Source organism: Spermophilus citellus (assembly GCF_964194105.1).
Source record: "Spermophilus citellus genome assembly, chromosome: 8".
Classification (NCBI taxonomy): domain Eukaryota; kingdom Metazoa; phylum Chordata; class Mammalia; order Rodentia; family Sciuridae; genus Spermophilus; species Spermophilus citellus.
This window is the reverse complement of record NC_138189.1, coordinates 152,702,399-152,727,356: the sequence shown is the minus strand read 5'-3', so window position 1 is coordinate 152,727,356 and position 24,958 is coordinate 152,702,399. Positions and strand designations below refer to the sequence as shown.

Here is a 24,958-nt window from a genome sequence, read left to right as displayed (position 1 = left end):
ACCAAACGCGCTAACTACGGGAGTCCCACAGGTCACTGCCTAGAGCTTCCTGTGCTTGTGGACAAGCTCCCGGCCTCGGCCGGGCCTTATATCCCCGCTGGCTCAAGTGCCTCACAATGCTGGCCCCTGTGAGGTCACAGCCAGGAGTGGCCCGCTCACACCCGGGGGGTGGCCCACGGTGGCATCTCCCACTCGCGCCTCCGGGACCTTGGCCACCTTCCTGGTCACAACAAGGAGGGCCTGTGGAACCTCGGTGCTCCCGTGTGTTCGGGACCCCGACCTCTCCTTGCTGAGAAAGGAGGAGCTGGACCAGGCCCCGGGGCCCGTGCCTCGCCAGTACACAACTCTGTCGTGGCTTTCGCCCCGTGAAGACCCCAGCCCAGGTCCTCTGGAGCCATTCAGCGCCCGTCTCCTCCAACTCGGACAGACTGGCGTCCAGAGCGTGGTGTAAAGGTGAAATTTCTAAGCTGATTCTAAGCTGCAAAAGTCTGACTTAAAGTGTAAAAGACCGGGCATTGTAAAGTTTCTAAATGGCAAGGCCTGGCGTAAAAGTAAAGACTAGGTATTGTTAAAATTCCTCTGCTACCCCCGGAACCTGTAATCCCTGTAGCTGTTAGGGCAATACCTGAACTGCCCAGTAAATATTTCTCCTGGTCCCCTGGTTGTTTAATAGCTAAGGGCTCCAAGTAGCTCGGCACGTAAGCATCTAGGCCCCAAAACCAACCAGTTTAAATGTGTACCCCGCTTAGGAGTGACCAATCACCCCTGCCCAGACTGTTCCCGCCAATGAATGTACTAATCATGTCTCGGAGTTGTTCAATTTTCCCGCGCCTCATGATGATTTGTTCTGATGTATGCAAAGCCCCCCGCCCTCTCCAAAATGTGTACTTAAGCTCTGCTTGACCTCTGCTCTGGGCTCTGGGCTGCTCTATCTTCCTGAGTGAGCCTGGAACCTCAGCATGCTGAATTAATAAATCCCCTTTGCCAATTGCATGGAGCCAGTCTCTTGTGTGGTCTCTTTCTCCGACGCTCCGCCGGACCCTTACAGTGGTAGCAGTCCACTCACGCCAGGACGCTGTCGCGGGTCGCTCTGCCCCCTGAGCCCCAGGACCACATTCCCGACCTCTGTGGGGTGTGGGAGCCACGGCAGGGGCCTGCCTCATCACTGCCCCACAAGGTCCTATCAGGTCACTCGCCAGAACCCTTCCTGCAGCCCACAGGAGAGAGAGAGGAGGGTGGGTCTCCTTCCAGGGATGAAGGCCGAACCTGCCAGCCAAGAACCCTAGGGCCAGCAGGTGCCCATCCTGGGGTGCAGAGAGACGGAGGCGTCCCTGATGCCCTGGTCCCTTCCGCTGCTCTGTCCACAGAGCCTGGGCTGGCTCCTTTGGAACCCACAGACTGACCGCTCCCCCCTCTGGGACCTGAGGCGTCCACGTGTCAGGCACTAGGAGGCCGGGTGTCCAGGGAGGTCTCGCTCTCTCCTTCCAGCGAGGGACCTTGTTGCCGTGTCCCCACACCACATGGCTGAAAGGGCCGAGGACTGGGCTCACCCCTTCAGTCCCTTTCCCCGCTCTCCTCCCTTCTTTCCTCCTTGGTTCTAGTTATGGAGACCTGCCCTGAAAGCTTGTGCTCCTCAGGCTGATGCCGCTGCTGCTGCTCACAGGCCGAGAGGGGCCAGGAGCGAATGGCGGACGTGTTGACGCCCCACCTTGGGCCCAGAGCCAAGCTGGAGGGGACGGACAGGGACGGAAAAGGCCCCACCTGTGGCTGCCCATGCATCTGCGGCCCCACCTGGCGGCCCAAGCCCCGGGGGCCAGCGCTGGACTCCTGAGCCACTTTCCCAGCCCTTTCTACTGTCTTTGAGGAAGGATCTCACACCCTTGCCTAGGCAGGTCTTGAACTGGCAATGCCCCTGCTCGGCCTCCCCAAGCCACAAGTAGAAAGGCAGTCACCACCTTGCCCTCCGTGACATGTCTGTGTCTGTGTCTGTCTCTGTGTGTGTGTGCGGGGTGGGGGGTGGGTGTGTGCTTGAGCACACCTGAGACCAAGCGCGACCATGTGTGGTGCAGAGGGTAGAACCAGGGCCTAGTTGCCGGCCAGAGGAGGTCCAGCCCTGAGGCGCACATCCCCTCGGGGAGCCAGGGCCCCAGGGCCTCACCCTCCTGAAGGACCAAAACTCCACACCCTCAAAGGGAGGGGAGTCTCAGCAGCACTTTTGGAGAAACACAGTCCTCCAACCACGGCCCTGGGAAACCAAAGGCAAGGGGCTCGGTCTCCCCTGCACCTGCCCTTCAGGAGAGGAGTCCCTGGTGGTGGACTGAATGACCTTAGGCAGGGACTCAGAGATGGGTGAAGACACAGGGGTCTCTGGAAAGGTCTGTACCTGGCAAGTACAAAAGCTGGCCTCACTTTTCTTGTCCACGGGGAAGGGACCAATTCAGAAGACTCCGTGGAGGGTCTGCGGTACCAAACCCACCAGGAACACACAGGTGGCTCTGTGACATCAGAGACCCAGGGGGAGGGGGTGGGGTCCGCACCTAGTACAGGATGGAAGGGAGGCTGCCCTCCATTCACATCAGACTGGGATCTCTGACCCACGTCAAATGGAAACCCCACAGAGATGGCAAAGAAAGGGGGACAGAGCCCACATCCCGAGTCGAAGGGATGGGAATTGAAAGGTTCACTCCGAACACTAGACCCAGAAAACAGCTCCTCCCAGCCAGCCCTCGACTCCTGCGGGCTGGGGGCTCTGGCCACACACCCTCCCCTGCCCACACCTGCGCCCCAGCTCTGGGGAGCTCCGGGTGGCAGGCTGAAGGGCCCGTCCCTGGGTCAAGACACTCACAGGGACCGTCCCGCGCAGCCGAAGACCTAGAGAGGATAAAGCTTCGCCAGGGCAAGAGCCAGCCCCTGGCAGGTACATTCAGAGGAGGGAGCAAGCGGCAGCCCCCAAGCCTCTCTGGAGGAGGTACCCACAGCTCTACCCTGACTGCCCCTGGACCCTCCTCATGCCAATCTGGGTGTCACCCCAGGATGGGCTTGGCCTCGTGGCTCCTCCTGTCCACGGTTCCCTTCCGAATGTGGTGACCGGGCTCCATCACTGTCAGGTCAGGCACAAGGTCTGCCTTTCTCCCCGCCCCCACCCAGCCTCCTCCCCTCAGTCAGAGTCTCCTCCCCGGGGACCACTCTGGGTCACCTGTTGCCCTTGGGGACCTCCGGAGGGCTCCCTGTCCCTGCTCCCTTACACCTTCCCCACTGTGACACCACCACCCACTCTCCCACTGCTGCCAGGAGGCGGCCAAGGAACGCAACAGCTGATCCCCACGGAGCACCCAATTTATTCCAAGATCCGTGGGACTCGGGAATGGATGAAGAGCTTATTGGGAAGCATCTCTGCCCCAGAGGGTGGGAGAGAGAGCAGAGGAGAACAGGGCCGGGGCACGTGTCCGAGGAGAAGTCCCTGACGTGGGATCCGGGTGGGGCGCAGGGGCCCACTGGTGTCCGGGTGTCTTCAGGTGTCCTCCTGCCTGAGGGGTCCGGGAGGCGGCGGCCAGGGCAGGTTGCACTTCTCGCTCCAGCAGCTGGCCCTCGTGAGGGAGACCCCGTGCCACCTGTCTGTGGACGCAGAGAGGGGCTAGGAGTCAGAGTCGCCCACCCTGTGGCACCCAGGTGGACCTAACCCTGGTGGCACCCCCCAAGGGCAGAGGGTGTCCATCCATCCTTTGAAATGACACTCATCAAGGCACACGTGAGACCAAAGGCAGCACCGCTCCACCTTCTTGGCTCCGTGGGCGTCTCAGCTGGGCGATAGTCAGGGAGCCACTCTGTTTTTGAAGAATCTTCTGAGGGCCTGCCCTCTGGTGGGGGCAGGTCCCGGGGGGTCCCTGGGTGGTGGTGGTGGTGGTGGCGCTGGCCCTCCAGCTGCGGGAGCCACTCTGTTTTTGAAGAATCTTCTGAGGGCCTGACCTCTGGTGGGGGCAGGCCCCGGGGGGTCCCTGGGTGGTGCTGGTGGTGGTGGCGCTGGCCCTCCAGCTGCGGGAGCCACTCTGTTGGAGCGTCCGGAGCCGGTCCTGGGGGCCTGCACGCAGCAGCACAGCCTCGCCAGACAGGTGGCCATCCCCCGGAACACTCCCCTCCATCCCCTGGCAGTGTCACGGCTCAGGCCAGGGGTCCTGGTGCCAGCAGGGGATTGCTCGGTGGAGTTGGAGCTTGGATCCGGTGCCAGGGCCTGGGAGGACCCGGGCAGAGGGGCCGTGGGGCCTGCAGTAGGGACGCTGGCCGACAGGCTGCACAGCATGATGGCGGGCAGGCTGGCTCTCCTGCTGCCCACCTGCCCTGAAGGCTTCAGCTCCTCAGGCTGCTGCTGCTGCTGCTGCTGCTGCTCACAGGCCGAGGGGGGCCAGGAGCAAATGGCCGGCCTGCTGACACCCCACCTTGGGCCCAGAGTCAAGCTGGAGGGGATGGACAGGGTCGGGCAAGGGCCCACCTGTGGCCGCCCGGGTATCTGCAGCCGCACCTGGCAGCCCGCCCCCCGGGTTTTCTGGTGGCCCAGCAGGAGGTAGGTGGCCATGGCCTCGTTGAACTGGCGCGTCGCCACCGACACCCAGGTCTCCTGCAGCCCGTAGCCCAGGTCCAGCATGGCCAGCAGGATGGAGGTGTCCGGGCGCTTGGGGAGCAGCTCAGCGGGAGGACTCGGGCAGCGTTCCCCATCCTGGCTCAGCCACGGGTGCCCCAGGATCTGCTGCAGCGTGGGCCTGTGCGCGGGCTCCAGGGTCAGCATCCAGGACACCAGGCTTTGCGCCTCGTCGGACAGGTGGAACGGGAGGTGGTACCTGGCCTGCAGCACCTGCTCCTTGGCCTGCGCATAGCTGTCCCCGGTGAACGGGACGCAGCCCGTGAGCATGAGGACCAGGAGGACACCCAGGCTCCAGACGTCCACCGCGGGGCCGTCGTAGGGCTCTCCCCGGTGCAGCTCCGGGGCCCAGTAGGCCACGGTGCCGCAGAGCAGGCCCAGCTTCTCTCCGGCCCTGAACCTGCAGGCCAGGCCGAAGTCGCACAGCTTGGCGCGGCCCGCGGCATCCAGCAGCACGTTGTCCGCCTTCACGTCCCGGTGCGCGACGCCCTGCGCGTGGCAGTAGCCCACGGCGCTGGCCACCTGCCCGAACAGCGTGCGGGCCTCGTCCTCCCACAGGCCCACGACCTCCGGGATGTGCTGGCCCAGCTGGCCCCCAGCCATGTGCTCCATCACCACGTAGGCAGTGCCGGGGGTCTGCACGATCTCCAGCAGCTGCACCACGTGCGGGTGCTCCAAGCCCTTCATGATGTCCAGCTCCGACAAGACCCAGGACAAGGGGGCCCCCCCCGCCCCCTTCCGCAGGACTTTCACGGCCACCTTCGTCCCCGTCAGGATGTGTCGGGCCAGGAAGACCTTGGCAAAGCTGCCCTGCCCGACGACCCCCAGGGGCTCATAGCGGCCCGTGAGGGCTTCCTCCAAGGAGGAGCTGGCCGCGAGGTCCCGCCACACCCTCTGCACCGCACTACGCTTACTGCTCTCTCTAGACATCCTCGGCCCCACGCCCACTAAGGCCGCTGGCTAAAAACAAACACAACAAACAAAGCAAAGAACACAAGCAGAACTAACACAACAAAGCCCAACAGAAAGCCCCAAATCAAAGAACCAACCCGAGACCGCAACCAGAACCACCAAACCACCAACCACCAAACGCGCTAACTACGGGAGTCCCACAGGTCACTGCCTAGAGCTTCCTGTGCTTGTGGACAAGCTCCCGGCCTCGGCCGGGCCTTATATCCCCGCTGGCTCAAGTGCCTCACAATGCTGGCCCCTGTGAGGTCACAGCCAGGAGTGGCCCGCTCACACCCGGGGGGTGGCCCACGGTGGCATCTCCCACTCGCGCCTCCGGGACCTTGGCCACCTTCCTGGTCACAACAAGGAGGGCCTGTGGAACCTCGGTGCTCCCGTGTGTTCGGGACCCCGACCTCTCCTTGCTGAGAAAGGAGGAGCTGGACCAGGCCCCGGGGCCCGTGCCTCGCCAGTACACAACTCTGTCGTGGCTTTCGCCCCGTGAAGACCCCAGCCCAGGTCCTCTGGAGCCATTCAGCGCCCGTCTCCTCCAACTCGGACAGACTGGCGTCCAGAGCGTGGTGTAAAGGTGAAATTTCTAAGCTGATTCTAAGCTGCAAAAGTCTGACTTAAAGTGTAAAAGACCGGGCATTGTAAAGTTTCTAAATGGCAAGGCCTGGCGTAAAAGTAAAGACTAGGTATTGTTAAAATTCCTCTGCTACCCCCGGAACCTGTAATCCCTGTAGCTGTTAGGGCAATACCTGAACTGCCCAGTAAATATTTCTCCTGGTCCCCTGGTTGTTTAATAGCTAAGGGCTCCAAGTAGCTCGGCACGTAAGCATCTAGGCCCCAAAACCAACCAGTTTAAATGTGTACCCCGCTTAGGAGTGACCAATCACCCCTGCCCAGACTGTTCCCGCCAATGAATGTACTAATCATGTCTCGGAGTTGTTCAATTTTCCCGCGCCTCATGATGATTTGTTCTGATGTATGCAAAGCCCCCCGCCCTCTCCAAAATGTGTACTTAAGCTCTGCTTGACCTCTGCTCTGGGCTCTGGGCTGCTCTATCTTCCTGAGTGAGCCTGGAACCTCAGCATGCTGAATTAATAAATCCCCTTTGCCAATTGCATGGAGCCAGTCTCTTGTGTGGTCTCTTTCTCCGACGCTCCGCCGGACCCTTACAGTGGTAGCAGTCCACTCACGCCAGGACGCTGTCGCGGGTCGCTCTGCCCCCTGAGCCCCAGGACCACATTCCCGACCTCTGTGGGGTGTGGGAGCCACGGCAGGGGCCTGCCTCATCACTGCCCCACAAGGTCCTATCAGGTCACTCGCCAGAACCCTTCCTGCAGCCCACAGGAGAGAGAGAGGAGGGTGGGTCTCCTTCCAGGGATGAAGGCCGAACCTGCCAGCCAAGAACCCTAGGGCCAGCAGGTGCCCATCCTGGGGTGCAGAGAGACGGAGGCGTCCCTGATGCCCCGGTCCCTTCCGCTGCTCTGTCCACAGAGCCTGGGCTGGCTCCTTTGGAACCCACAGACTGACCGCTCCCCCCTCTGGGACCTGAGGCGTCCACGTGTCAGGCACTAGGAGGCCGGGTGTCCAGGGAGGTCTCGCTCTCTCCTTCCAGCGAGGGACCTTGTTGCCGTGTCCCCACACCACACGGCTGAAAGGGCCGAGGACTGGGCTCACCCCTTCAGTCCCTTTCCCCGCTCTCCTCCCTTCTTTCCTCCTTGGTTCTAGTTATGGAGACCTGCCCTGAAAGCTTGTGCTCCTCAGGCTGATGCCGCTGCTGCTGCTCACAGGCCGAGAGGGGCCAGGAGCGAATGGCGGACGTGTTGACGCCCCACCTTGGGCCCAGAGCCAAGCTGGAGGGGACGGACAGGGACGGAAAAGGCCCCACCTGTGGCTGCCCATGCATCTGCGGCCCCACCTGGCGGCCCAAGCCCCGGGGGCCAGCGCTGGACTCCTGAGCCACTTTCCCAGCCCTTTCTACTGTCTTTGAGGAAGGATCTCACACCCTTGCCTAGGCAGGTCTTGAACTGGCAATGCCCCTGCTCGGCCTCCCCAAGCCACAAGTAGAAAGGCAGTCACCACCTTGCCCTCCGTGACATGTCTGTGTCTGTGTCTGTCTCTGTGTGTGTGTGCGGGGTGGGGGGTGGGTGTGTGCTTGAGCACACCTGAGACCAAGCGCGACCATGTGTGGTGCAGAGGGTAGAACCAGGGCCTAGTTGCCGGCCAGAGGAGGTCCAGCCCTGAGGCGCACATCCCCTCGGGGAGCCAGGGCCCCAGGGCCTCACCCTCCTGAAGGACCAAAACTCCACACCCTCAAAGGGAGGGGAGTCTCAGCAGCACTTTTGGAGAAACACAGTCCTCCAACCACGGCCCTGGGAAACCAAAGGCAAGGGGCTCGGTCTCCCCTGCACCTGCCCTTCAGGAGAGGAGTCCCTGGTGGTGGACTGAATGACCTTAGGCAGGGACTCAGAGATGGGTGAAGACACAGGGGTCTCTGGAAAGGTCTGTACCTGGCAAGTACAAAAGCTGGCCTCACTTTTCTTGTCCACGGGGAAGGGACCAATTCAGAAGACTCCGTGGAGGGTCTGCGGTACCAAACCCACCAGGAACACACAGGTGGCTCTGTGACATCAGAGACCCAGGGGGAGGGGGTGGGGTCCGCACCTAGTACAGGATGGAAGGGAGGCTGCCCTCCATTCACATCAGACTGGGATCTCTGACCCACGTCAAATGGAAACCCCACAGAGATGGCAAAGAAAGGGGGACAGAGCCCACATCCCGAGTCGAAGGGATGGGAATTGAAAGGTTCACTCCGAACACTAGACCCAGAAAACAGCTCCTCCCAGCCAGCCCTCGACTCCTGCGGGCTGGGGGCTCTGGCCACACACCCTCCCCTGCCCACACCTGCGCCCCAGCTCTGGGGAGCTCCGGGTGGCAGGCTGAAGGGCCCGTCCCTGGGTCAAGACACTCACAGGGACCGTCCCGCGCAGCCGAAGACCTAGAGAGGATAAAGCTTCGCCAGGGCAAGAGCCAGCCCCTGGCAGGTACATTCAGAGGAGGGAGCAAGCGGCAGCCCCCAAGCCTCTCTGGAGGAGGTACCCACAGCTCTACCCTGACTGCCCCTGGACCCTCCTCATGCCAATCTGGGTGTCACCCCAGGATGGGCTTGGCCTCGTGGCTCCTCCTGTCCACGGTTCCCTTCCGAATGTGGTGACCGGGCTCCATCACTGTCAGGTCAGGCACAAGGTCTGCCTTTCTCCCCGCCCCCACCCAGCCTCCTCCCCTCAGTCAGAGTCTCCTCCCCGGGGACCACTCTGGGTCACCTGTTGCCCTTGGGGACCTCCGGAGGGCTCCCTGTCCCTGCTCCCTTACACCTTCCCCACTGTGACACCACCACCCACTCTCCCACTGCTGCCAGGAGGCGGCCAAGGAACGCAACAGCTGATCCCCACGGAGCACCCAATTTATTCCAAGATCCGTGGGACTCGGGAATGGATGAAGAGCTTATTGGGAAGCATCTCTGCCCCAGAGGGTGGGAGAGAGAGCAGAGGAGAACAGGGCCGGGGCACGTGTCCGAGGAGAAGTCCCTGACGTGGGATCCGGGTGGGGCGCAGGGGCCCACTGGTGTCCGGGTGTCTTCAGGTGTCCTCCTGCCTGAGGGGTCCGGGAGGCGGCGGCCAGGGCAGGTTGCACTTCTCGCTCCAGCAGCTGGCCCTCGTGAGGGAGACCCCGTGCCACCTGTCTGTGGACGCAGAGAGGGGCTAGGAGTCAGAGTCGCCCACCCTGTGGCACCCAGGTGGACCTAACCCTGGTGGCACCCCCCAAGGGCAGAGGGTGTCCATCCATCCTTTGAAATGACACTCATCAAGGCACACGTGAGACCAAAGGCAGCACCGCTCCACCTTCTTGGCTCCGTGGGCGTCTCAGCTGGGCGATAGTCAGGGAGCCACTCTGTTTTTGAAGAATCTTCTGAGGGCCTGCCCTCTGGTGGGGGCAGGTCCCGGGGGGTCCCTGGGTGGTGGTGGTGGTGGTGGCGCTGGCCCTCCAGCTGCGGGAGCCACTCTGTTTTTGAAGAATCTTCTGAGGGCCTGACCTCTGGTGGGGGCAGGCCCCGGGGGGTCCCTGGGTGGTGCTGGTGGTGGTGGCGCTGGCCCTCCAGCTGCGGGAGCCACTCTGTTGGAGCGTCCGGAGCCGGTCCTGGGGGCCTGCACGCAGCAGCACAGCCTCGCCAGACAGGTGGCCATCCCCCGGAACACTCCCCTCCATCCCCTGGCAGTGTCACGGCTCAGGCCAGGGGTCCTGGTGCCAGCAGGGGATTGCTCGGTGGAGTTGGAGCTTGGATCCGGTGCCAGGGCCTGGGAGGACCCGGGCAGAGGGGCCGTGGGGCCTGCAGTAGGGACGCTGGCCGACAGGCTGCACAGCATGATGGCGGGCAGGCTGGCTCTCCTGCTGCCCACCTGCCCTGAAGGCTTCAGCTCCTCAGGCTGCTGCTGCTGCTGCTGCTGCTGCTCACAGGCCGAGGGGGGCCAGGAGCAAATGGCCGGCCTGCTGACACCCCACCTTGGGCCCAGAGTCAAGCTGGAGGGGATGGACAGGGTCGGGCAAGGGCCCACCTGTGGCCGCCCGGGTATCTGCAGCCGCACCTGGCAGCCCGCCCCCCGGGTTTTCTGGTGGCCCAGCAGGAGGTAGGTGGCCATGGCCTCGTTGAACTGGCGCGTCGCCACCGACACCCAGGTCTCCTGCAGCCCGTAGCCCAGGTCCAGCATGGCCAGCAGGATGGAGGTGTCCGGGCGCTTGGGGAGCAGCTCAGCGGGAGGACTCGGGCAGCGTTCCCCATCCTGGCTCAGCCACGGGTGCCCCAGGATCTGCTGCAGCGTGGGCCTGTGCGCGGGCTCCAGGGTCAGCATCCAGGACACCAGGCTTTGCGCCTCGTCGGACAGGTGGAACGGGAGGTGGTACCTGGCCTGCAGCACCTGCTCCTTGGCCTGCGCATAGCTGTCCCCGGTGAACGGGACGCAGCCCGTGAGCATGAGGACCAGGAGGACACCCAGGCTCCAGACGTCCACCGCGGGGCCGTCGTAGGGCTCTCGCCGGTGCAGCTCCGGGGCCCAGTAGGCCACGGTGCCGCAGAGCAGGCCCAGCTTCTCTCCGGCCCTGAACCTGCAGGCCAGGCCGAAGTCGCACAGCTTGGCGCGGCCCGCGGCATCCAGCAGCACGTTGTCCGCCTTCACGTCCCGGTGCGCGACGCCCTGCGCGTGGCAGTAGCCCACGGCGCTGGCCACCTGCCCGAACAGCGTGCGGGCCTCGTCCTCCCACAGGCCCACGACCTCCGGGATGTGCTGGCCCAGCTGGCCCCCAGCCATGTGCTCCATCACCACGTAGGCAGTGCCGGGGGTCTGCACGATCTCCAGCAGCTGCACCACGTGCGGGTGCTCCAAGCCCTTCATGATGTCCAGCTCCGACAAGACCCAGGACAAGGGGGCCCCCCCCGCCCCCTTCCGCAGGACTTTCACGGCCACCTTCGTCCCCGTCAGGATGTGTCGGGCCAGGAAGACCTTGGCAAAGCTGCCCTGCCCGACGACCCCCAGGGGCTCATAGCGGCCCGTGAGGGCTTCCTCCAAGGAGGAGCTGGCCGCGAGGTCCCGCCACACCCTCTGCACCGCACTACGCTTACTGCTCTCTCTAGACATCCTCGGCCCCACGCCCACTAAGGCCGCTGGCTAAAAACAAACACAACAAACAAAGCAAAGAACACAAGCAGAACTAACACAACAAAGCCCAACAGAAAGCCCCAAATCAAAGAACCAACCCGAGACCGCAACCAGAACCACCAAACCACCAACCACCAAACGCGCTAACTACGGGAGTCCCACAGGTCACTGCCTAGAGCTTCCTGTGCTTGTGGACAAGCTCCCGGCCTCGGCCGGGCCTTATATCCCCGCTGGCTCAAGTGCCTCACAATGCTGGCCCCTGTGAGGTCACAGCCAGGAGTGGCCCGCTCACACCCGGGGGGTGGCCCACGGTGGCATCTCCCACTCGCGCCTCCGGGACCTTGGCCACCTTCCTGGTCACAACAAGGAGGGTCTGTGGAACCTCGGTGCTCCCGTGTGTTCGGGACCCTGACCTCTCCTTGCTGAGAAAGGAGGAGCTGGACCAGGCCCCGGGGCCCGTGCCTCGCCAGTACACAACTCTGTCGTGGCTTTCGCCCCGTGAAGACCCCAGCCCAGGTCCTCTGGAGCCATTCAGCGCCCGTCTCCTCCAACTCGGACAGACTGGCGTCCAGAGCGTGGTGTAAAGGTGAAATTTCTAAGCTGATTCTAAGCTGCAAAAGTCTGACTTAAAGTGTAAAAGACCGGGCATTGTAAAGTTTCTAAATGGCAAGGCCTGGCGTAAAAGTAAAGACTAGGTATTGTTAAAATTCCTCTGCTACCCCCGGAACCTGTAATCCCTGTAGCTGTTAGGGCAATACCTGAACTGCCCAGTAAATATTTCTCCTGGTCCCCTGGTTGTTTAATAGCTAAGGGCTCCAAGTAGCTCGGCACGTAAGCATCTAGGCCCCAAAACCAATCAGTTTAAATGTGTACCCCGCTTAGGAGTGACCAATCACCCCTGCCCAGACTGTTCCCGCCAATGAATGTACTAATCACGTATCAGAATTGTTGTTCAATTTCCCCGCGCCTCATGATGATTTGTTCTGATGTATGCAAAGCCCCCCGCCCTCTCCAAAATGTGTACTTAAGCTCTGCTTGACCTCTGCTCTGGGCTCTGGGCTGCTCTATCTTCCTGAGTGAGCCTGGAACCTCAGCATGCTGAATTAATAAATCCCCTTTGCCAATTGCATGGAGCCAGTCTCTTGTGTGGTCTCTTTCTCCGATGCTCCGCCGGACCCTTACAGTGGTAGCAGTCCCCTCACGCCAGGACGCTGGTGTGGGACAGACACTCTAATAAAATATATTCCCATACCTAGAACCTTCTTATTTCTCTTTCCTAGCTGTTTACCCTTTTCTTAATTTATACTTTGAAACAAACCTTACAAATTTCTGAATTTAGACAAATTACTCCACTTTATTTGAAATACTTTGTTTATATGGTACTTTAATTGAAGCACAATGGAAACCTCATATTCTCTCTGCATATAAATTATACTTGATAGAATCTTGACTCTTAGTAACCTTGTTTTAGTGAAGACACAGACAAAATGTTTTTCCATTTACCAATTTATGAAAACACATATAATGTTTAACTATTACCCTATGGAATTGAAGAAGTGAAGAATACTTGATTTTATATTTAGCAGTTAGCACTTTGGCAATTAATCAGATGTTTCTAACAAATACATTTATTATTAATCCCATTTATGTTCATTCTAATTAACTCTTTTTAACAGTAAAAACCAAGATATCAGACAAGCATAGTTAACAGTACTAGCCATCTCTTGCTTGTTAAAGAAAATTCCTAGAAACAATGGATATTACATTTTAGACATTTTATAGAAACCACCACTCTATTGTCTGACCACCTAGAAAAACTTGTCAGAAATTTTAAAGACATCTTTACTCTCATCTTTTTTAAAATTGAACCTTCCCCCCCTTTTTTTAGTTGTTGATGAGGTACTGAGAATTGAACCCAGCGCCTCACACATGTGAGGCAAGTGCTCTACCACTGAGCCACAACCCCAGTCCTGAACCCTTTATTTAATCATGTGAACTGAAGGAATTTGGATTCAATTCTCATTTATATTTTAATTTATAAGCACTCATTTATCTATATGCCAATTTTTATATCATGTAAGTGATATGTGAACACAAGCACATGTAGACATGACAACACAACACACAGATGTGCACACATACACAAAACAGACAAGAAACAAAGATCTTATAGCTTTTTGTAGGTAACTCTCTACTTCAATGCTACAGATGTTTATTAAAGGCTCTATTAGACTGAGAGCTAAGCCTTGAAAAATTTGGCCTCTGAACAACAAAAACAGTGTGTAAAAAAAAACCCTGTATATTTAGAAAAAAATAAGACTTATCATAAAAATACATTAACTTAGGCACATAGAATCAAAATGTGAATTCACCATAAAACCATGAGCTCAAAAATATAGAATTTAAAAGAACAAGATTCCTAAAAAAAATAGCATGGCTATAATTAGTAAAGGAGCATGCAGAACATCTTTGCCAGGTCAAGGTTTACTTTTGGCTCAGATTAGAATGAGTTCAGATAGTGAAAGAATTAGAGAGCACTCTGAAATACTTAGGTAAAGATTCTCAAGGTAAAGAAAACTTGACCGTTTCATTCCCCACCCCCTTTCAAGTTAGTCAGATAGCTAGCCAAAAGTGGCTTGTATTTAAAAGGGGCACATTTTCCCCCCTCTGGACCCAAGTCCTGTAAGCTTGGCAGGCCTCCACAATTTACATTTCAATGCACACTTTGGCAAGGTAGAGATCTGGCAGAAGCCAAGGGAATCTGATGTTTGAGCTACACCTCATACCTAGGGAATTTTAACTATTTTTTCCTTTGTAAGATAAGTCTCTTAAGGTGTGGGACTGTAATTTATGTTTCCTCTAGATAGCAGTTTCACTCTCCAGATGGTAATCAGGTCAGGTTTGAGTTGGGTCTTTTAGTTGGATTTGAATAGAAGGGATGGTGTTTAGCAATTTGAGAGGTGTTCTGTCGGAGTCCAGCTCCAACAGGGGATCTCAGGAGATGAACGGATGGTGAGGAGTCGGCAAAAGGGGGGTGGACAAACAACACAGACACCAAAGTGAAGGTGCTGAATCCCAATCTTTACTTGTGAAATTAATCATGTATACTTTTCATTTTGGCAGGCTCACAGTACTTTGTGGTTACAAAACAGGAATCATTATTCAAAGAAACAAAATATTATGTAGCTACAATTAGATAAGAAGAATGTCTCTTGGCTTAGGCATAAGCAAGCATTTTTACTTTCAGTTCACGTTTTGCTTTGAGCTGTTTCTGCTTGGTTAGCTTTTAATAATAGTTAGAAATGTTGGCCTGGGGATGTGGCTCAAGCAGTAGTGCGCTCGCCTGGCATGCGTGCGGCCTGGGTTCGATCCTCAGCACCACATACAAAGATGTTGTGTCCGCCGAGAACTAAAAAATAAATATTAAAAATTCTCTCTCTCTCTCTCTCTCTCTCTCTCTCTCTCTCTCTTCTCTCTCACTCTCTCTTTAAAAAAAAAGAAAAAAAAAAAGAAAAAAGAAATGTCCCAGACTATTGGTCTATACCTTGACTATTCTTTCTTGACTGACTAGAATCGGTGCCACAGTTATGGCAAGTGGTTAGCTTGAAAAGAGAGGCTACTAATTTTAATCAAACAAGAGCAAGAGCACAAACCATTGTGCACAGGAACAAGAACAAGTTGCTCAGTACTAAGCACTAATCTGTCTTCTTAACATTAATTATTCTTCTCTAGATTTTAATTTAATTTCTCAAAAACTTCCTTGACTGTTTTTCCTACAGGGAGTTTTTCATTAAACATTAACAATTTACGTTCCACAGCTGAATCATTGCATTTAGAGCAAACAGATTTATTCTTTAGAAGTAGTTGCATTAATTGGGAAACTCATGTTTTTCCTTCATACTTAATGGTCATATGAGAAGTTGCAACTATGCTTATTAAAGGAATACAAAAACAAACCAGCCCACTCCCACAAATATACTGCGCTCCTACAGAGGATGGATGCCTTGTGCCATGCACCTCAGTAGGGCCTTGCCATTGCCTGAGTCAGGGGAGGGGTGCAGCAGTGTTCCAGACTGTGGGATCAATCCCAGTGAGTAAGGAATAATCAGAAGGTTTGAGGGGTGAAAGAGACCAGGTCTGGGCTGGAATTATCAAGAAATAAAATGGTAGTAGATCTTAAAGGAGGAATGATGATGGAGACTTTTAATTTGAAGACTTTCTTAATAGTGGTATTTGCTTTATAAGTAGATCCAGGCCATTGTGTTAGAAGAAAAAGACTTGCCCTATAGTGTTTGACCACAAAAGAAATTACCTAGCCATTCATCATCCCAATAACCCAGAGCTCTTTGGCCTCCTCATTCCAGAAAGTCAGTGTATGGGGCTTGGGAAGTGGGTTGTACTTAGGGGTGTCCCCATTGTCCACAGTTGGGACAGGGCTTGTTGGGGGGTCTTGGGTTAGGGTAGACTTTTGCCCAGTGTCTTGTCTGCCCACACCAGAAACAGGCTCTGGGAGATGTATTAAAGGGTCTGTAGGGCCATGAGCACCAGGGATTTTTTTAGGGTTACAGATGGCTGAGACCAGAAGATAATATTTAGCTTTAAGATGCTTTCTTTCTCACTTTTTGGTCTCATTTTCCCAATTGTTAAAGACTTTGAAAGCAGCATGTAGAAGTTGCTGCTAAGGAGTCTTGGGACACTTTTCTAATGGTGTAAGTTTTTTACAGATTTCAGGTGCAGATCCACTGATAAAAGGACATGGAGAAAGAGTACCAGTGGGAGTATTGAGGTCTAGGGTGTTATATTTGGTAGTAGGATTCAGTAGTAGGATTTTCAGAAAATAGTCCTAATCTGTCCTCAATTTGGGATATATCTGTCATAGAAAAGAGAAAGTGAACCTGGACTGTCCCTCAGCCATCTGCCAGAGAAGGAATACGTGTTACATTGGAAGGGTTTTACACTGTGCAAGAGGAGGTGCAAAGAGGAGGGTGTGGGACTTGAAGAGGGGATGGGATGAGGGAGCAGAGGGACCCTGAGGTCCGTAAGGAGGGTGTTCACCTGCTATTTGGGGGGACGTTGAATGAGGAAGAGAGTTTTGAGTCAGCAAGAATAAGTTGTAGAACAGAGAAGGACTGGAATAATGAGGCCTTTGAACAAAGGTAAAAGAAAGTTTGGAGGTAGGGAACTGTTTGCCATTTTGTTGGGAGGAAATTTTCCAAATCTTGGTGGCTTTTTAAATCAAAGGTTCCAAACTTGGGCCATCAATGCAGACTCTCTAATTGGTACTGTGGCCAGATCTGGGTACTCAGCATAATGAGGCATTTGCTTTTGAGGTCAGATTAGAGGTGTACGATGTTGAGATTTTTAATGAGAGAACCTAAGGGTAGAGTATTGTGGGACAGACTGGTTAGCCCCCCTGTTCGAGAGATTTGAATGGGGTGGCAGCTGAGATCAAGGCTTCCCTTGTGGTCTCCTGTCACCAGGCAGAATGCTACTGGAGAGGGAGAGGGTGTCCCCTTGTACAACCTCAGTGATGGAGGATACTCAGGAACCACATAAGCCTCACTCTGGCTTCTATGGAATTAGACCACAGAAACACATAAGCCCTCAAACCCCCCAAATACACGCCAGCTTAGAGGGCAGTAAGCAGGTACGGAGCGATGCTCCTGTTGGTGACACCCATCTCAAAGGTGCACTTGGTTCTCGTGAGCACTGTGATGAGCTTTGTGGGGAAATGTGACAGTGTGAAAACTCACTGAGGCTATGGCCATCTACCTGAAGCTGTGCTTCCAAAAAACCTAGAAAGTGGGCTGCGAGGTCTAGCTTGAAGCCTGGGCGGCCAGATGTGGGGCATTGCCTACCCCTCCACCACTCCCAGCTTCACTGGGGGCCCAAGGCAGAGTGCCAGAAGGCCTACCCTTTGCTTCTGGTCCCTCTCACCCCACAAGCAGAGGCCACATGAGGAGCAGAAGCAGTCAGGGCAGAGGAGCGCAGAAGAGCCAGCCTGCCTGCCATTCCCTCTGTGCGGCCTGCCAGCCAGTGACCCCAATCCCAATCTTGTGGTCCCTCTGCCCACCTGCAGGCCAAGCAGAAGTGGGCAGGAGGCAGAGAGTGAGTCTCCCAGGCCCAGGCATTGGAACGAAGCTCCCACTCCACTGAGCAGCCCCCTGTAAGACAAAGACCCCTGCCTGTACCAGTCACGCCACCAGGAGCTGGAGGGAAGTGGCCAGAAAGAGAACCCACTGTCCTACATGTATATGTGGCTGTGTGCAGGCCCCAGATGCCAGAGTAGATCCCACGGAAACAGGGCATGTACCACTTACACTGCCTCCTCCCAGAGTGGCTCCCTCAATAGCACACGGTTGAGATGCCAGCAAAGCCAAGTAGGCAGGGCAGTGCTACCTTTGATTTCACACGTGCTTTGATTGGTATCATTTCCAAGGACAAATCAGCACCGAACTCATTTGTGAGGTGCCAAGGGGTTTAGGTCCATCTGGGCACCATGCGGTGGGTGACTGGCTCCCTCACTTATCTGTGTCCTCATTCAGATCACACAGGGTCTCACCCACAAGAACAAGCTACTGGAAGGAGAAGTGCAACCTGCTGTGGCCACCTCCTCCTCCCAGATTCCAGGAGGGACACCCGGGGGCACCTCTGCCCCACCCAGAACAGACTCAGGGACTCTCCTGGGACACCTGCCCTTGTCCTGCTCTTCTCTCCTCATTTCTAGAGGTAAAGATGCTTTCAAATAAGTTCTTCTTCCATTTCCGTTTCTTGCAGATCTTATAATGAATTTGTGCTCCATCAATGATCGTATTGCATACTTTGGCCTCCTCCTTGCAGCCTTGGAAGAGCAGGTACTACTAATGTTGTAGTAGGAATTCATAAGGGAGTACTGATTCAGACACTACTGAGGTCCCCCAACAGCAACATGAGACTCTAACGGGACAAGACCCTGAGCTGCCCAGGGCAGAAAGGCAGACCTTGTGCATGACTGACACTGATGGTACCCGGTCGCCACGTTCATAGGGAACCATGGACAGGAGGAGCCATGAGCCCGAGTTCATCCTGTGGAGACACCCAGATGGCACAAAGACGCCCTGTGTCACAGACCACAAGGGCAGTCAGGGTGGAGCAGTGGGTGCCTCCTCCAGAGCGGCTCAGGGGCTGCTACTTGCTCCATCATCTGAATGTACCATGCATGGGGTTCAGTCTTGCAAAGGTGATGCTTTCTCTTCTCTAGAACAGCGACACGGGTCATCCCTGTGAGTCCTGACCCAGGGATGGGCCTTTCAGCCATCTTGAGTTTCCAAGTGGTGCCAGCACTGAGGCAGACACACTAGGTGGTCGGGCAGGAGGCACCATGGGAGAATTTATATCCAGAGATCCCAGCCTGGAGGAGTGGAGGGGTGACTGGGAGGAGCTGTTGTCCCTAGCAAGTTTTGGAGTAAAACCTTTGAATTCCCATCCTTTTACCTTGGGGTGTGCACTGTGGCCCTTTCTTTGTGATTCCCACAGGGTTTCCATTTAACGTGGGAAAGAGATATGAGTCTGATGTAAATCCTCACTTCAAAAATATACAGAGCTGGTCCTCTGCAGCCCCAGCCCCATCCCCATGATTGCTGAGGTCACAAAGCCACCTGTGTATGCACAGTGTGTTCAGTATTATAGATTCTTCTAATTAATATCTTACAGGCATACAACAAAAGTAACTCCAACTTTTACAATTGTCATGAATTTGCATGTGCAGAGACCTTTCTGTCTTCACCCCTATCTGAGTCCATGCCTAAGGTCATTCAGTTCATCATGAGGGACTCCTCGTGTGAAGGGCAGGTACAGGGGTTACCAAGTCCTTTTCTGTTTCCCTGTGCTGTGGTTTGAAGAGTATGTCCTTTCAAAAGTGCTTTTCAGACGTCAATGCCAATTCAGCAGTATTGAGAGGAGGGCCACCAGGAGTGGGTGAGGTCCTGAGGCTCTGCCTTCCTGGACCAGATGTGCTCCTCAGGGCCGGTCACTGTCTATCAGGTAACAAGGCACAGTCTCCACTCTCCACCCCATGCTTGTGTGAACATGTGCACGAGTGTGCACACACACACACACACAGACACTCGTATAGCAATGGGCATGGTGCTATCTGCCTTCACTTCTTATTGGTTGGGAGGATGAGGCAGGGGGATTGCCAGTTCAAGACCTGCCTAGGCAACCTTAGCAAGATCCTTTGCCAAAATAAAATAGAAAGTGCTAGGAAAGTAACTCAGAAGTAGAGCACTCACTTGCCTAACATGTGTGACATCCTGGTCTCCATGACTATTAACAGAAGAAAGAATGAAGGTGAGAGTACAAGGGGCTTGAAGGCGTGAGTTCAAAGGTGTGGCGGAGCCTCTTGGCCAGCTCCACTTTGGAAGATGCATTCATAGACCGGTATGAGATCTTGTGGGTCAGGGGGCAGCGCATCTTGGCCATGGCCCAACACATACTGACAGGGACATCTTGCCATGAAAGCCCTGAGAAAGGTGGAACAGGATGGCATGCCCTTTTCCCTGTCTGAGTAGACATGGTGAAGAGTATGGAGCACCCCACGTGGTCCAAGATTTGGAAATCATCAACACCCCTGGCTCAGCCCACACGGAGAGAGAGCATGAGGCTGGGGGTCAGCTGCAGTAGCACATCCCAGAGGCTGTGGGACTTCAGGAGAATGAGGTCATCAGGGTGTTCAGGCAGGTGGCCAGTGCTGTGGGCTACTGCCAAGTGCAGGGCATCATGCACTGGGACTTAAAGGCAGACACTGTCCTTCTGGAGCTGAAGGAAGCATCAAGCACTGTGACTTTGGCCTAGCCTGAAGGTCCACGGCTGGACAGATGCTGGACGTGTTCTGCGGCATTGTTGCCTACTGAGCCCCAGAGCTGTATCTGTGTAGGGTGTACTATGGCACCACAGTGGACATCTGGAGCCTGGGTGACTCCCAGTGACTGGGATTACCTTTGCACAGGTCAAAAGCAGGTCCTACAGGAAGGCAGGAGTACCCAGCCACCTGTCAGCCTAGGTGAGAAGCCTCATCTCGCAGATGCTGACCGTGGAGCCCTCACAGAAGCCCACGCTAGAGCAGGTCCTGAGGCACCAGTGCATGAAGCAGCGTGGGGAATGCTCGCTGAGTCCCCCTGCTGAGCTACTCCCCCAAATCCTGGGCACTTCCATCATCCTGGCCATGCTGGACCTGGGTTACGGCTACAGGGGAACTGGGTGTCAGTATCAACCAGACAATTTGACAAAGCCATGTCAACCTACCTCATACTGTGCTACCAGAAAACCCCAGGGGCAGGGGTGGGCTCAAGGTCCAAGGAAGCCGGGGTGGCTGGAGGTGGGGGCCTTCTGCACCCCTCAATCCCTCATACCTTTATTCATGGCCAAGGAGGAGCACCACCAGGTCTGCCCTTCACACTGGCCCCTCAGGGGGCAGAGAAGCAGCCACATGAGGACCCAAAGCCACTGGGGCTGGGGTCAGCAGAAGAGCCAGCCTGCCTGCCATTTCCCTATGCAGCCTGCTGGCCAGCGCCCTCAATCACAGCCATGCAGACCCACTGCCCAGCTGCTGGCCAAGCAGCCATAGACAAGAGGCAGAGAGTGACTCCTCCCAGGCCCCATCCCTCTGAGCAACACCCTGCTGGGACTGAGACCCACAGCTGAAGGCGTGAGCTCCCCAGTGGCTGGTGAGGCATAGTCAAGAAGACGGCCAACTGTTTCAGAAGGCTCTGTTGCTGCATGCAGGCCCCAAACAGGCACGGTGACCAAAGCAGAGAGGCTCCCATGTGAGGAGGACACACCTCAACCAACAGACCTACTGACTCCAAGCCTCCAGAGTCTTCACCACCAGGGGACTCCCAGGCCAGCACCCAGCTGAGAGGCCGCAGGGCCAAGCAGGTGCGGCGGTGCCGTCTTTGATGTCACCTGTGCCCTGATGGCAGTGTTCAGTACCACATTCTCTTCATTGAGTTTTTTTTCAAAATTAGTCCCTCCATGTAGACAAGAAAAGTAATTCCTACTTTTAGAATTGCCAGGAATGGGCATGTCCAGACTTCTACGTGTTCACCCATCTCTGAGTCCCTGCCTGAGGTCTTCAGTTCATTATGAGGAGGGACTCATCTCGTGGCACGTGGATGACCTCGTCCCTTGCCTCTGGTTTTTAAGAGTTTGTCCCTCCAAAAGTGCTACTGAAGCTTCCATGCTAAAGCAGCAGTGTGGACAGGAGGGCCTTCAGGAGGGGTGCCTTCCGAAGGGGACGTGCATCGTCCTGCCAGACCTTGTCTAGCAGGGCACAGGCCTGGTCCCACTTCCCACACCACACACGTGTAAATAGGGCACGTATGTGTGCACACACCAACACACATATTTCCATGGGCATAGAGGTATCTGCCTCCACTAATTGTTTGTGGGAGGATGAGGCAGGAGGATTACAAGTTCAAGACCAGTCTAGGCAACTTAGGGAGATCCTTTGCCAAAATAAAGAGAAAGTGCTAGGAAAGTAACTCAAAAGTAGAGCACTTGCCAAACCTGTGTGATGTCCTGTCTCCGTGACTCTTACCACAGAAAGAACAGAAGGGAGAATGGACAGGACATGAAGGGATGAGTTCGGCCCTTTCATGGTGTAGAGTGGGGACACAGCAACACTGTACCCCGCTGAAGGCAAAAGCGAGACCTCTCTAGACTCTCGTCTCCTAGGGCCTGAACAGTGGCCTCCTCAGATCTCTGAGTTGGGAGAAGTCTGTTTCTGGGGTTCCAAATGATACAGCCCAGGCCCTTTGGATAGAGCAGCATGAAGGGATCGAGGCGTCTGGGATGTCTCCATAGCAAATGTGAGGCACTTGAGCCAGCGGGGATATAAGACCCCGGCTGAGGTCCGAGCTTGTCCACAAGCACAGGGAGCTCTAGGCGTGACCTCTGGGACTCCCATAGTTAGCACGTTTGGTGGTTTGGTGGTTGGTGGTTTGGTGGGTTGGTGGTTTGCTTGCAGATTCGGGTTGGTTCTTTGATTTGGGGCTTTCTGTTGGGCTTTGTTATTAGTTTTGCTTGTGTTCTTTGCTTTGTTTGTTGTGTTTGTTTTTAGCTAGCGGCCTTAGTGGGCGTGGGGGCAGAGGATGTCTAGAGAGAGCAGTGAGCTAGTGCGGTGCCGAGGGCGTGGTGGGGCCTCTCAACCACTGCCACGCGAGTGCTCTGGGAAGGACAGTCACTGGCCATAGGGCGCTTGGCTGGCAGGTTTAGCCTTCATCACTTTGAAAATACCGACCCACTGCCTTCTGGGCTCCAGGCCATCTTCTTATGAGCTACGTCATAGGACCTTGTGGGGCAATGATGAGGGAGGCCCTACCTCTCACCCCAGAGACATTGGGATGTGGCCAAGACTCCCGGACGGCCGAGCATTTTGTTCCAGTGTCATGATGTGAGTAAAGTGCTACCATGCTTGTGACACAGATCAATCCAGGTTGGAAGGACAGGCGTTGAAGAGCTTGGAGGACAAGGATGGGGTCTCTCCAAGGCAAAGGTGATACATTTTTGTACTCGCAAAACAAAAGCTGCTGGAGCCTCATATAGGCTTAAATTGCAAGCGTCCATACGGGACTGAAGCACCAGGTTCTGCAGAGCCGACTTCTCTGAATTAGGAATGTGGCAAAAGTCCTGGAGGCCTGAGGGGGAGACACCACTGTGGGCACCGCCTGGGCACGAGTGGGCCACTCCTCGCTGTGATCTCACCAAGAGCAAATCTGAGGGACTTGAGCCAGCAGGGATATAAGGCCCGGCCGAGGCCAGGAGCTTGTCCACAAGCACAGGAAGCTCTAGGCAGTGACCTGTGGGCCTCCCATAGTTAGCGCGTTTGGTGGTTGGTGGTTTGGTGGTTCTGGTTGCGGTCTCGCGTTGGTTCTTTGATTTGGGGCTTTCTGTTGGGCTTTGTTGTGTTAGTTCTGCTTGTGTTCTTTGCTTTGTTTGTTGTGTTTGTTTTTAGCCAGCGGCCTTAGTGGGCGTGCACTTGATGTCTAGAGAGAGCAGTGAGCGTAGTGCGGTGCGGTGCGGAGGGTGTGGCGGGACCTCGCGGCCAGCTCCTCCTTGGAGGAAACCCTCACGGGCCGCTATGAGCCCCTGGGGGTCGTCGGGCAGGGCAGCTTTGCCAAGGTCTTCCTGGCCCGACACATCCTGACGGGGACGAAGGTGGCCGTGAAAGTCCTGCGGAAGGGGGCGGGGGCCCCCTTGTCCTGGGTCTTGTCGGAGCTGGACATCATGAAGGGCTTGGAGCACCCGCACGTGGTGCAGCTGCTGGAGATCGTGCAGACCCCCGGCACTGCCTACGTGGTGATGAAGCACATGGCTGGGGGCCAGCTGGGCCAGCACATCCCGGAGGTCGTGGGCCTGTGGGAGGACGAGGCCCGCACGCTGTTCGGGCAGGTGGCCAGCGCCGTGGGCTACTGCCACGTGCAGGGCATTGTGCACCAGGACGTGAAGGCGGATAACGTGCTGCTGGATGCCGCGGGCCACGCCAAGCTGTGTGACTTCGGCCTGGCCTGCAGGTTCAGGGCCGGAGAGAAGCTGGGCCTGCTCTGCGGCACCGTGGCCTACTGGGCCCCGGAGCTGCACCGGCGAGAGCCCTACGACGGCCCCGCGGTGGACGTCTGGAGCCTGGGTGTCCTCCTGGTCCTCATGCTCACGGGCTGCGTCCCGTTCACCGGGGACAGCTATGCGCAGGCCAAGGAGCAGGTGCTGCAGGCCAGGTACCACCTCCCGTTCCACCTGTCCGACGAGGCGCAAAGCCTGGTGTCCTGGATGCTGACCCTGGAGCCCGCGCACAGGCCCACGCTGCAGCAGATCCTGGGGCACCCGTGGCTGAGCCAGGATGGGGAACGCTGCCCGAGTCCTCCCGCTGAGCTGCTCCCCAAGCGCCCGGACACCTCCATCCTGCTGGCCATGCTGGACCTGGGCTACGGGCTGCAGGAGACCTGGGTGTCGGTGGCGACGCGCCAGTTCAACGAGGCCATGGCCACCTACCTCCTGCTGGGCCACCAGAAAACCCGGGGGGGGGGGGTTGGGCTGCAAGGTCCAGCTGAAGCTTGGGTAGCTGGAGGCAGAGCCTTACCCATAGCCCTCCAACCCCTCCAACTGGACTCTGGGCCCGAGGAGGGGTGCCAGCAACCTGCTCTTCGCTCCTGGCCCCTTTTGTCCTACACGGGCAGCCGCTGAAGGAGCACACACATCACGGCAGAGGGCCAGAGGGAGACCCAACCTGTCTGCCATTTTCCTGTGCAGCCTGCTTGCCAGCAGCCAAGTCCCAGCCTGTGGCCCCTCCGCCCAGCTGCTGGCCGAGTGGCAGTGGTGAAGGCTGGAGAGCCTGTTCTCCCAGCCCGACATTGGAACCAAGCTCCTGTTCCACTGAGCAAGCTTCGCTGGTACCAGTCCCCTGGCTCTACCCGTGACACCACTAGGGGCTGGAGAGGAGTGGCCAGGAGGATGACCACCTGTGTCCTCTGGCTGTACTGCTGTGCAGGCCCCCAGGACGAGTCCCGATGCAGAACTCATTTGCTCCCACTTGAGGATGGCACACACCACCACTCGACTTACGGACACGTGACTCCACTCAGTGGATGGCAACAGATGGCAACAGCCAGGACATCTGTGGAGC

The 24,958-nt window shown here is 56.4% G+C and overlaps 2 protein-coding genes and 1 pseudogene across 3 annotated transcripts; 1 reads left to right on the top strand and 2 right to left on the bottom strand.

Moving 5' to 3' along the window:
• Nucleotides 1-1,437: 1,437 nt before the first annotated feature.
• Nucleotides 1,438-5,563, bottom strand: LOC308654742 (sperm motility kinase 2B-like; the record flags this gene model as incomplete). Its single annotated transcript, XM_081304388.1, has 4 exons — nucleotides 1,438-1,524; nucleotides 1,612-1,726; nucleotides 3,466-3,615; nucleotides 3,855-5,563. 4 exons carry the CDS (start codon nucleotides 5,561-5,563, stop codon nucleotides 1,438-1,440), a joined length of 2,061 nt encoding a protein of 686 aa, XP_081160514.1.
• Nucleotides 5,564-7,154: 1,591 nt separating this feature from the next.
• On the bottom strand, nucleotides 7,155-11,280 carry LOC308654741 (sperm motility kinase 2B-like; the record flags this gene model as incomplete). Its single annotated transcript, XM_081304387.1, has 4 exons — nucleotides 7,155-7,241; nucleotides 7,329-7,443; nucleotides 9,183-9,332; nucleotides 9,572-11,280. The coding sequence occupies 4 exons, from the start codon at nucleotides 11,278-11,280 to the stop codon at nucleotides 7,155-7,157; spliced, it is 2,061 nt and encodes a 686-aa protein (XP_081160513.1).
• Nucleotides 11,281-23,320: 12,040 nt separating this feature from the next.
• Nucleotides 23,321-24,519, top strand: LOC308654740 (sperm motility kinase-like; annotated as a pseudogene). Its single transcript has one exon. The product of its transcript is annotated as a sperm motility kinase-like (transcript).
• Nucleotides 24,520-24,958: the final 439 nt, after the last annotated feature.